This window comes from Lactuca serriola, chromosome 8, assembly GCF_051521515.1.
Source record: "Lactuca serriola cultivar US96UC23 chromosome 8, Lser_US96UC23_V15, whole genome shotgun sequence".
NCBI lineage: Eukaryota > Viridiplantae > Streptophyta > Magnoliopsida > Asterales > Asteraceae > Lactuca > Lactuca serriola.
In genome coordinates this window covers 3874093-3886809 of record NC_136415.1, presented here as the reverse complement: position 1 = coordinate 3886809, position 12717 = coordinate 3874093, and the positions used below count along the sequence as shown (strand labels likewise).

The 12717-nt window shown below is 36.7% G+C and overlaps 2 protein-coding genes across 2 annotated transcripts; one reads left to right on the top strand and one right to left on the bottom strand.

Annotated features, from left to right (window-relative positions):
- The first annotated feature begins 648 nt into the window (after positions 1–648).
- On the top strand, positions 649–4781 carry LOC145069844 (uncharacterized). Its single transcript, XM_079016787.1, has 8 exons — positions 649–1221; positions 1791–1882; positions 2146–2846; positions 2968–3038; positions 3520–3609; positions 3707–3877; positions 4050–4158; positions 4388–4781. Exons 1-8 carry the CDS (start codon positions 850–852, stop codon positions 4555–4557), a joined length of 1776 nt encoding a protein of 591 aa, XP_078872913.1. The 5' UTR covers positions 649–849; the 3' UTR covers positions 4558–4781.
- A 702-nt stretch (positions 4782–5483) lies between these two features.
- On the bottom strand, positions 5484–8226 carry CBSX6 (Cystathionine beta-synthase (CBS) family protein). Its single transcript, XM_079016788.1, has 2 exons — positions 7384–8226; positions 5484–6529 (listed from the first exon to the last, which is right to left on the bottom strand). Exons 1-2 carry the CDS (start codon positions 7728–7730, stop codon positions 5602–5604), a joined length of 1275 nt encoding a protein of 424 aa, XP_078872914.1. The 5' UTR covers positions 7731–8226; the 3' UTR covers positions 5484–5601.
- Between the last annotated feature and the right edge of the window lie 4491 nt (positions 8227–12717).

Here is a 12717-nt window from a genome sequence, read left to right as displayed (position 1 = left end):
AAAAATCCATTATTTTAGGAAAATTTTTAATAAAGTCTTAAAAGTTTTTTTAACAGAAAAGACCCGATTATTTAAATTTTTATCCAAATTAACAAAAAAATCATTTTTTATATTTGAACAACAAATGATAAATTACGTAGTTTTCTTAAAATAATAGGATTTTTCTGTTAAAAAAAACTTTTAAAACTTTATCAAAAATTTTCCAAAATAATGAAACTTTTAAAACCCTTTATTTAACCAAATGACCTTTTCAAAGAGCTCGTAGGGTTCTTTGGGTTATTTATTTTCCAAATTTTATACACAAAGCCTGGTTATATACGTTAAATTTTAGACATGGAAAATTAATCCTTATAATAAGGTCAATAGAGTCTATTGAATTTGAAGATAAGTGTATGAATTTTCCCATTACAAAATTTGAACTCGTTTGCAAATTATTGTTATTTTATTTTCACTTTTTTTTTTCGGTAGACAAGTGTTTATTATTATTATTATTATTATTATTATTATTATTGAAGAAAAGTGTTAGATTTTCTCATTACAATAGAATTTATCATTTTTACTTGCATAATGTATGAAATTTATCAAATTTTTTTTTATAAATATGGAAAACTGTTTATTTATGTTTAATAAAATAACAATTTTGGGTTGGAAGATCGTTCTGGGCTAAGAATCCGGAACGCACCGATTGTTGTACTGTCCAAACACGCAAGGATTCCTTGATTTGGTCATTCACCTCTTGAGTCTTGCCTCTTGGTCTTGGTCACCAAGAATCAAAAGATTCACAAGATCAGACCCTAAAAGATCTTGATTTTCGAGTTGTCAGAATACCCACAAACGTAATTTCACAGAATGCAGTGTCCAAGCAATAATTTCTTCAGATACAACACCACTTTATGCGCCTGCAATCCAGGATACTTTTACAACACCACCGATAACACCTGCTCTCCGGCGACCTCCTCCGGTGCCGACGAGTTCTTGGTGGGTTCTGGAGTCGACTATTCAATCAACATCCCTGCTAACCTCTTCTCATTTGACACAATCAAGAAATTCACACAATCTCAAGCTGTGTTTCTTGAGACTACCCTTGTTTTACTTGCTTCGTGGCTCGTATTTTGCTTCTTTGTGCGATTTGGGAAGCTCGGTGATGGAACAACGCTTTGGTTTCAGATCAGATGGTGGATTAGCAGACTGGATGTCTCCTTTGCTACTCGCCATTGGCTGGTACTTTTTTGACTCATTGTTGAATGTTGGATTTAGATTTACTTCCATCTTTTGACTTTCAAGAGTCAAAATTAGCCAAGTATTAAATACAGTCAAAAATTGTGAATAATTTCATTATGTATCCATATAAAGATTACGTAAATAGAAAAATGATGTAGATAAGTAACTTAAAGCCTTAAAACAATATGTTAAATTTCAATTCGGAAACAACTGGATTTGACCCTTTTGCTATGTCTATGAAATAGATTTTGCTTTTGAGACTTTCTAGCCATCAGAATCTTGAATCTTGATGCATTCTTGTTTTCGATTGGGTTATTCATATGTTCTTGTGATTACTGATTAGTGAGGCTGTAAATCACATGTTAATCACCTGAACTAAAAAGCGTATCCTTCTTTTGATTAGGAAATTGCATGTAGAGATTGGGAATTCTGGAAGGAAAAATCTTGGTAGATAGAAATAAATTAAAATCTAATCGGCATCTTCTTTATGATTATCCTATCATTTTTTCATCTTGTATTTTTTTTTCTTGGAACATTGTTATACATTATTCTTTATATCATTTGTGTAGGATGATCAAAAAGTTGTCAAGAAGCGAAAAACAGAACTTGGTGGAACTTTCTCGATTGCAAGCTGGATTCTTTTTATTGGTCTGTTTGCTGCGTGAGTGACCGATAAATTTCATAACTAAACCACACCACTATCTTTCACACATTTCTCATGTTCAAATACAAACACATTATTTAGTCACACAATCATATTCTTTTTTTCCCATTAACCACTTTATGGGTAAAGTTAGGACTTGATGGGCAAAGTCTCCTCTCTGACTTTCTGTATTAAGTCGTTCAGTCTGTATCAAGCCAAAAAGAAACACCCATGTATAACTTACCTAACCTTTATTTTTTCCACGTGTCTTCCAATCACAGATTACTATACCAAATCATATCAATGAGAACCGTTGAGGTGCACACTGTGATAGCAACAAATGCACCCGACTTAGCATCCTTCCACAACGACATGGAATTCAACATAACCACCATTTCCACCATGACCTGCTCAAATCTACAAGGACTTTCCACTTTGGTCACCGGAAACCCCGGTTTCATTAATTACCGAACCGCCCCTCTTTCCACTTTGGTCAACTTCACCTGCGAAAACACCACAACAGGCCCCACCATATCTCTAAAATGCAACGATTGTCAACTCCTTCGTGACAATTTATACATCTCATGGCAATTTGTTGACCTCCCAAATATGCCTGCAATGGCGGTTGGTTTCGAGTTTAAGTTGAGCGCAAGAGACCCGCGTCACAAAAAGCACGTGAGTTTTGTAAGTGGGGCTTTGAAGAATGGAAGTACAAATAGTGCAAAGTTTGTGACATATAGAGGGAGAGATCCGAATATTTTGCAATTTAATTTGTTTCCGAGAATATACCGGACTAAACACGATCTTAAACTCATACAACCTCTTTTTCATGACTTCCTTCCTGGTTCATCTCATTCTGAGACGAACCAATTGCAGGCCTCATTACAGAGGCCTGCAGATGGGCTCGTGAATATGACATTGTATGTCAATTACCTTTCGTCCTACATTGTGGAAATCGACAATCAAAGCACCCTTGGGCCTGGTGAGTAATATTACTTCTTTGCCCTTTTGTCATGCTTGCAATTTTTTTGATTAGATTAGATATTTGCTCGAAGGATATGTTAATACTTTGTCTAACGTATGTTATTTTTCGAAGAATGCAGTGGGGTTTCTTGCTGATGTTGGCGGCTTGTATTGCATTAGTATTGTCATATTTTTCTACCTTATGGTGCAAGTATGCTTCTAATTCCTTTTCCAAAAAATTAAGCCTTGTTCTTTCCGAATTTTAACAAACATTTCATTTGCAGTAACAATGGAAACGGAAAATAGATAATAATGGAAACCTAAAATAGAACCGAATACGTACTTGGGTTTGTTTTAGCCTGAAAATATAGAAATTTACATTTTTTGTCCCCGTGTATAGTGGTTTTGATCCAAAAAAGTTTTCTCTTGCAATTTTGGTCCTTATTTGAGAATCTTGGTTCCAAATAAAATGACTATTTTGGTCCCTAATTATAGGTGATGTTTGCAATGTTGATCCAAAAAATATAGTTATTTACTTGGAATAGGGACCAAAAACGTCCAAAATTGCAAAAATCAGCTACTCAACGACCGAAAATGTAATTAACTTTTGAAAATATAAAACTGATAGCATGTCATTTCAAGTGTGAATAAAATAAAGTAAAGCGGATCCTAATTTGTTTTGTCCCGTTTAGTTTGAGTACAGATTCAAGAGGTTCCGTAGTGAGGATAGAGTGATGAGAAGTATTAGAAATCGCCGGAAAGCCCAAGAACGATGGAATAAGGTATTTTGTCTTAATAATTTAGCGAATATAATTTCCTCCTTTGTATGTGATTGGATTATAAACTAAATTTCAATATTTCTTTAATTATCAAATCTAGCTGAGAAAGTATGTAAGTTTTACGTGGGGCCCTGGAATATTGGCTTCAGAAGACAAAGCTTTTGTGGAAAGGGAATGTTGCAATTGTTTTGCAGTTCCAAAAAGAAGGAAACGAACAACAATGGATCATATCAGTTTCAACACTACTAAAGCTAGCACACCGGGTGCGAAGGTATGAAGTTACAAGGCATAGATTGTAATAGTAGTATATATATATATATACACATTGTTTGTAAATTGTAATGGCAACCATTTCCATTTTAGGCAACCAACTTTTTATTTTTATTTTTGATACACAAGTCATAGAACATGAACTTATTGTCTTCTTCTCTCATCTGCTGCAGGTGGTACATGATGTGAATTGCAAAGAGGAAAATAACAGAAATAGTAGCAGCATGCATTCAAATAACACAGATACGCCTCAACATGATATACCTTTGCCACCATCATTAGGTAAAATACAAATGACCAAATTACCCTTCCGAGTTAAGAGACGACACGTCTTTATGGCTAGGGCAATTTTTTATTTATGTATTATGAGGGTCAGAACGTCTTTTGCAACTGTCCCAATTTGTTTCATCTTTTTGTCCCATTGACATTAATTAGTCTAAGTCCCAGTCCAATCCACACCAAATGGACTTAATTGTATCACTTCATTGATTCTGTGTCTATGTGTTGGCAGAAATCATGCCTGGTTCTGAAATCAGCATTCAAGAAATCCATAAAAACCTCAAAAATCTGTATGAATACAACGTGATGCTTCGAGACAAGTTGGTTACAACTCGATCCATGATCAATGCTTTAACATCAAAGGCTTCTGCTGCATCTTCATCGGATCAGAGACACCAATAGCATAAGTTTAGCACTCCATAAAGTTTGGTTTGTATTTGTTAGGGTTTCGTATATGTAAATTTGAGGGGGGTAATGCAGAATACGTATGATTTGTAAGGACAATGTAGGTATGTGGTGTGCTGATTCTTTCATTGTATATGTTAGGTGATAGATATGGGCGTGGTTATTCTTCTACGTGGCATGTTCATTTATTCATCCATTTCATAATTGCTCTTGAAAAATTACACTCACGTAGTATCTTCTTTGGCTATGCTTTTCGCTTTCAACCAATTGTTGCTTATGTGACACATTCAACTTGTATAAAATTTCAATGACCTACAGATGTCATGCTTATAGTCATAAATTGTTGGTCGGTCGATTATTTTGTGCTCCAAACGTTCAAAGATGAATTGATGGTCACTTGAGTGTTCATCCTTCCTTGTAAAGGGTTCATTTTTTTCCCTCATTAAATCATGTATATGTAAAGTTGCTGAATGGATTAAATCTTATATAAGTAAATAAATCATGTATATGTGAAGTGGCTGAATGGATTAAATCTTATATAAGTAAAGTGATTGAATGGATATTGATGTGTATAAAATGTTATACAATAATCTAGACCAAAGAAGCCATCTTGAATTAAACTAAATGACCATATTACCCCTTTATTCCACAAAACAATCACAATATTCATTAATATTAACAATATTATTCAATTTAATATGAAAGGAGTTGAGAGAGAGAAACATAGAAGAAATGGTGAGTGGGCAAACGGTTGATGTCTTAATATTAAGCCAATATTTTTTGACCTAACCCATTACATCATTTGTCAAAGGAAAAAAAAGTCAAATATATATATATTCCATGATCACGCAAACTTTTCTTGGGAGGACAGGTTATAATGGACCTATATAATAATAAAAAAAAAAAAAAATAGAAGAAGAAGATTACGAAATACAAGAATTTGAATTAAATATGGCAAAAAAGATCCAGATTCATGGGTTCATGTATTAAACATGTACATACACAAATGCAAACCAAACATTCTCCATTAAATTAAGTACCTTAAGTGGATTGACCCTCTGTAATAGGGGCAGCGCGGGGTCGAGTCACAACAGCTAAGATGTCGGCATATCCAACCAACCCAACCAGGACTTCCTCATTCTCAGCATCCGTCACCCAAACATGAGTCGCCCGATGAGACAACATCTGCGCCATAACTGCCGCCAACGAGCTCGTAGCTTTACATGTCAAAGGCACACTCCGACCTCTATACATACTCCGATTAGCCCCAAAACTGTGACTCGAAGGGTTACTGTTAAAAAACCCAACACTCCTGCTACTAAACGTCCTCTGTCTCAGTGGCCGCGCTCCGCCTCCATTCACTAAACTCCCGCCATTTGTTCCCGCCAGAACGATATCAGGAAGCGACCTTGAAGACAAATTATCTTCGACGCCCATAACAAACTGGCCTGCGGAAAGATTAGCAAGGGCCCACGCGGCGGCTAAATAATCGCATTTCCATAGTTTGGAGGCGGAAATCTCTCCGAGAATCGTGTGTTGGCCGTCGGGAGTGCGGTCCACAACCGCAAACGCGCTTGGTTCGCGAGGGATCTGACGGGATGCTTCGATTGCGGGAGATGATGCGTCGATTGAGCAGTAATTAGGGTTTATTGCGCCGAGAGATGAAATTGAGGAGAGAGGGAGAGGGGCTAGGGCTCCGAGACAACCAATTAGGAAGCGGATGACGTCTTCTCGTGAAAGGCAGCAGTATTTGTCGCGGCTGAGGGCGGTGGGTGTGGGGGTTGACGATGAAGATGAAGGGCGGTTGTTGATATTGGGGATGGTGATGTTGGGATTGCTGTCGATGTTTTTGAGCCATTTTCCGTTGTAGAGAATTGAGAAGCGTTTGCTCATCCCTCGCCATCCTATGGATTTTGGAACCAGAAGTCGCCGGACACCTTGCTTCATTATCTCCAACGCGTCTATTAATCTAAAACATTTTAAAAAAAAAAAAGAGTTCAATATTTGCTTTCAATAGCATTGTACTTTCAGATTTACAATGTTGGAATTAGAAAAAAAAAAAAAAAAAAAAAAAACGAAAATAAGATACAATAAATAAATCTAAGAAAGTACATTGCCATTTCTTAACCTTGATAAAACTACGTTGTGCTTTTTATGTATGCCAACCATGGTCTCTTCTTATATAAGGAATCTAATGGAATGGATGGATACAAGGAAGCACACATATATGTAAATCCTAAAATTGATGATAAATTTAGTACTTGTTGGCGGTTGCATATATACATTATAATAATCTTCTAAATTGACAAAGAATCATTCTCTTCACATCAACATCAACAACCAACCTTTTCTCCCAAAAGCTAGAAGAATCTATGTCTTATTGGAAAAGTAGTAGATTTGAATATGTTGAATCAAAAAGTAACCCTTTTCTTAACGGAGTAAGTATTGGTAACTGGAAACTGTGTACGATTCCAAACAGATCCGCATATGGCTACCGATTAACAGCTTGTAAAAACAATGTGAATGTTTAAGATTATAACATCTGAATTCATGTAAAATCATATGAAGTATTAAACTTATCATATTATTAAATCTCAGATCTTATGCTCCTAAAGAAAGACCAAAACCTTCCAAGATCAATTACTAATATATAAACAAATATGTCAACAAGTTCATACACAGAACTCTTTCGAAAAAAAAGTTCATACACAAGAACAATCGAAAGATGAAGACAACAGATTGATAATGATAAATCGAGTGTTTTAGGGTTTGATGTCAAGTTCACTGCTTTAATCTAAACAAAAACACAAGATGAAAGCTAACCTTGTGCCAGGATCAACTTCCTTCATCAAAGTATTATCAGGAACAACCACTTCAGAAACAGGCGTCTTCAGAGCTTTCTCTTGATCATTCAAACAATCATCTCTTGCCAAGAAAGCAACGATATCGAGCGGATTTAAGATACCCACAAATCTCTGATGCCTCATCTCTGCGTTCTCAATTAAACCCTTCTGCACCGACCTCCTCTTCCAAATTGCTATCCCGCACTCTGTCGACTCTCCGATTGCCTTAATCGCAGCCTCGAGCGTCTCATTCTCGGTGAACTCAACCAGCTCCGGCTTCCCCACCGTCAGATCCCCCACCACATGATACAAAAACACCGATGCCATTTACTTGATTTGCAATTGATCGGTTTTGGAGATTTGAATAGTCAATTGATGGGTTGACTCTACTGATGATAAGCGAAAAAGCAGCCCCGTTTTGGAAATTGGTCGTTTTGGGTGAAAATCGAAGTTGCAAAACAAGAACACCGCTTCAATTTCGAGGTTTGACTGACTGCGACTAAAAGCAAGGAGTTATAAAAGGGTATGCAGGAAGATAAGAAGAAGGTGGAAACGAGTGATGGGTAATTTAAGAAGTGGCTTCAAAGAAGAGGAGATGAAGTGAGAGTAAGAGAACGAATTGCCCATGGAGTAGCAGGAGTTGGTTGAAGAAGAAAGCCCATGAAAAGGTCGAATTTTGTGAGAGATCTAGACTCGGTGGATCGTTTTTGCTTCTGGGGTTTCAAGAATGATAAGGTTGTGTGAGCAGAGGGAGGGGATGACAACATATATCAGCGTCAATCATGGAATCATGACAATAAAGACAGAGTGGTATAAGATCCAAAATTGAATTTTGCAACCAACTGAGACCCTATGAAACAAATTATTGAGCATCATTGTCCCTTCTTCTATAATTAAGCATAATAATTGCATTTTAATAAGCTCATAAATATACTATGTAAGGTCTCAATTTACATCATTAGACTTTAATTTCAAGTTTCAAGATTTTGAATAAGTAGTGGTTGCACACGACTAAGCATCCGCATTAATATAAAAGTAAACCATAGACTTTCGGGAACTGTTGGAAAAAAATTTCGACTTTGTCATTTTAATCGATTATTGTTAGGTACATTTTTAGCATATTTTTTCTTGTTTTTGCATAACACACATGCTTAAAATCATATATTTTATTTATAATTCAAAACATTGCATGTTTATTGGGTGAGCAAAGTTATTTGTATATCTTTTGTTGAATTTAAGGGGATTTGAAGGTTGGGACTTAACAATGAAAGATGGAAAAGAGTTCGAGTAAAAATTTCAAATGAATGCGGAGCACTCATGAACCATACATACAAAAGATGGAGGTTACAAAAACTTTTTTTTTTTTTTATGAAGGAAATGACCACACCAAACCAATTGAGCCAAAAATAACAGCCGAAATAAGCAAGACAGGAGAGCCCGCAAAATGGATATGATGCATGCAATACTTTTACAAATCAATAAACATAATAAAGATTATAATACAAATAATGGAAGCAACCTGATGCCAAAAGCTAGCAAAATCAAATGGTCAGAAAATCACAAGGTAGAAGAAAACGAGAACAATGAAAGTCTCGATGTTTTATTATCAATCCAAAAAAAAACTGCCCTGAACGGCTATAGGGGAAAAAACTTATAATCCTGGAAAAAAAATAGCTCCACTTTCCTAAAAAACTCATAAGATTTAGATTAAAGATATATTTTGTAAACATATATTATCTACCACTAAATCTCTTATTATTTTAACATAATTCAAATAGGAAACAAATCAACTAAATAATTGACTAAAACGAAAAAAAAAAAAACAGCCAATATGAGGCTGTGATCAGATGCTCCTGCATCATCCTCCCTGCCTTGAAAAGGAACCGCCTTTGAGTGTGCTCCTTCATCTATTCCCTTCTGAAATGACGATAAATTAGCAACATTGAAAGTAGTCGACACGTTGTAATGACCAAGCAGTTCAATTTTATAGGCATTATCATTAATCTTCTTGAGCACCCGGAAAGGACCATCAGCACGGGGTTTCAACTTCCCAAAACGACCAACTGGAAAACGTTCTTTTCTCAAATGAATCCAAACCAATCACTCTCCTTGTAGACAACTTGTTTCCTATGCTTGTTTGCTCGATTTTGATACACTGTATTATGTTTAATGATTTCATCACGAACCTTCTGATGGAGAGTTTTGATCTGCTGTGATTGATTTTCTGCCTCAACACTAACTTGGTCAACCAGGGGAATGGGTGTCAAATCAAGCAGAGTAAGAGGGCTTAGACCGTATATGACCATAAACGGGTTGAACCCAGTAGTGTGGTTCGTGGAACGATTATAGGCAAACTCAGCAAGGGTTAAATCCCATTGCTTGGGGTTATCACCAATAAGACTCCGTAAAAGATTCCCCAAACTCCGGTTTGTAACTTCGGTTTGGCCATCCGTTTGTGGATGGTGAGAGCTACTGAATTGCAGCTTAGAACCCATACTTTTCCAAAGAGTCTGCCAAAAATGACTCACGAATTTAACATCCCAATCCGAGGTGATGGTCTTTGGAACTCCATGAAGCTTGACAATTTCAGAAAAATACAATCTTGCAATTTGGCTCGCATCATAAGTCTTAGCACAGGGTATAAATTGAGTCATTTTTGAAAATCTGTCAACAACAACCATCATAGAATCTATTTGTCTTTGAGTTCGAGGTAAACCTAGAACAAAATCCAAATTAACATCCTCCCACAGGGCAACAGGAACAGGCAACGGTGTATATAGGCCCGCATTAGTGTGATGGGTTTTGGCCATATTGATGGGTTTTATGCATAAGAACAATCATCTGTGCTCATACAAACCCTAATGCTTGTGTAACGCCCGTAGATCCGGGCTAGTCAATTTAGAGACGATAGGCATCAAAAATGGATTTTTTGATGAAAGATTATTTAGAATGAATAATCTTAACTAAAGTTATAGTATATGTTACAAGGTTTCCGTGCATATAAAGAACGCCGAAATCCGAGTTATAACGAAGAAGTTATGACCTGTCGAAGTTTCGCTACAGAACCGGCACGACGCTGAATGACGTAAAAAGTGAATTTATGTTAGAGCGATATTTAGCCTTAGTGATCTAAACGAAAGTTGTATAGTACGTTAAACCGTGAGCGTGCATAAAAAGAACGTCCAAATCTGACTTCGTATGAGGAAGTTATGATTTTTCTAAGTTTCAGCTTAGCAGTATGCAGCCCGAATACTCGATTTGAGATCGAGCGGTTTTTAGCCGAAACAATCTAAATGAGAATCGAAGATCTCGACAATTGTAGTGAAACGATAAAAAGATAGGCGAAAACGGACGTCGGATGAAGAAGCTATGAATTTATAACGGAGTTTTCTAGTCCCGGCCTACTAAAAATAATATAATAAAAATAAAGTCAAAATTAGCCAACGGAGTCTAAACGAAAGTTGTAGAGCGTAGTCTCACCTACGCGTGGATATAAAGAACGTCGAAAACGGAGCTCGTATGCGAAAGTTACACAATTTAGAAGTTCGACGAGTCAAATTACGCCCAGCGTACTCAAAGGGGTGCAACTTGTCTGACCAATACTCGAGTGCCACCAGTCGACGCACGCAATGACGTCAAAGTACGCACTGCGTAACTCAAGTACGCCCCGCGTAATTTGAGATTACGCCCCACGTAATCCCAGACCCTCAGCCTATAAATAGAACTTGAAATCAGTCATTTTCTCTTGTTCAAACTCTTTCTTCTCTCTAGTTTTTGCCTCGTTTTGCATGCCGTTTATACCCCAAAGCCCCGGTAATATTTCCGAGCACCGAAGCAAGATCCGAAGCCCCAAGGATCCCGAAGAGCGTTATTCCCGAGCCGAAGCACTGCCCGCGAGGAGCCGGTTTTTGTGAAGATCTTCCAGATCTACGGAGAAACACTACTTCTGCAAGCCGTAGTGCTGCCCGATCATCTTCTGATCAAGTGAGTGTATAGTCACTTTCATCTTACACATAAATATGAAGTATTTTATAAAATACGTGCTATGTGTTATATATAAATTATCTATTTGAGATGGATTTGGAATTGATGTTTTTATACGGGTGTTAAATGATTTAAATTGTGTTTGTATTTATATCTACAAAAATGTTGGGTAGAACATGGGTAGATGGAATAGTTGGTGACGATGCGACTTCGTGCCTATTTGATAAACCTTGGTGACGATGTGACTTCGTGCCTTTTGTGTAAACCCAGGTGACTATGAGACGTAGTGCATATTGTGTAAACCCTGGTGACTATGAGACGTAGTGCCAATTGTATGAACCCTGGTGACTATACGACGTAGTGCCTGTTGTATAAATCGTGGTAGCAAATGGACTGTGTGCCAGTTCCTTAGGTAAACCCTTAGGAATGAATGAAGAAAGTATAATCGATTCTTAGGGTAAAACCTTAATAAATAAAGAATATAATGGGGATGGGTATTTGGGTTGATTGTTGATAATTGAATTTAATAAATGTATTATTGTGGGTTGAAAACCCTATATGCTCACCAGGCTCCCAAGCCTGACCCACTCAGTTTTCTTTGTATCACAGGTATCAATACGAAGACATAATTCACTGAGAGAATAAAGGAGATGTAAATCATTAGTGTAAATAAATGTAAGTTCTGTTTATGCTTATGTGTCTGTATCGGAACATGACATCCCGAGATTTTGTTATATAATGAAAATACTTTTCTTTAAGAAATGCTTTGATAAATTCTTATCATATTTTTTTTATTTTGGGGACAAATTCCGCAACAATTTTCTTTAAACGATTACTCAGATTTTAAAAACAAAGCATAAACAAATCGGTCTTTTCTGGCCATGAAATTGGGGATGTCACAGCTTGGATCTAGGTTTCTCTATTGTACATGCAATGAATCCAAGACTTGCAAACCCTAATCTAGCATACATAATTCGAAATTAACACTATAAGAACAAATCTAAGTGAATACCTCTTTCAATTGGCTTGAAATCCTTTGGATCTTCTTGTTCTTGAGCTTAGAGTCACAAGTGTAACTCCTATAATGACTTACAAACACCACAAGCAAGAAGGCAGCTTTAAGAGAGGGGAAGAGATGCTTAATTTCGGCCTAGGGTTTCTCTTGGGAAGCAAGTGGCCGAAAATTGAAGGCTAGAGGTCTTATTTATACTGTAGGCTGCTAGGGTTTCAGTCTAAACCCTAATGGACAGCTTAGTCACCAAGCAACCCAAGGAACCTTCTGGAATAAGGCCTTGGACGAAAATATGACGATCCTTCATCATAATTTCGT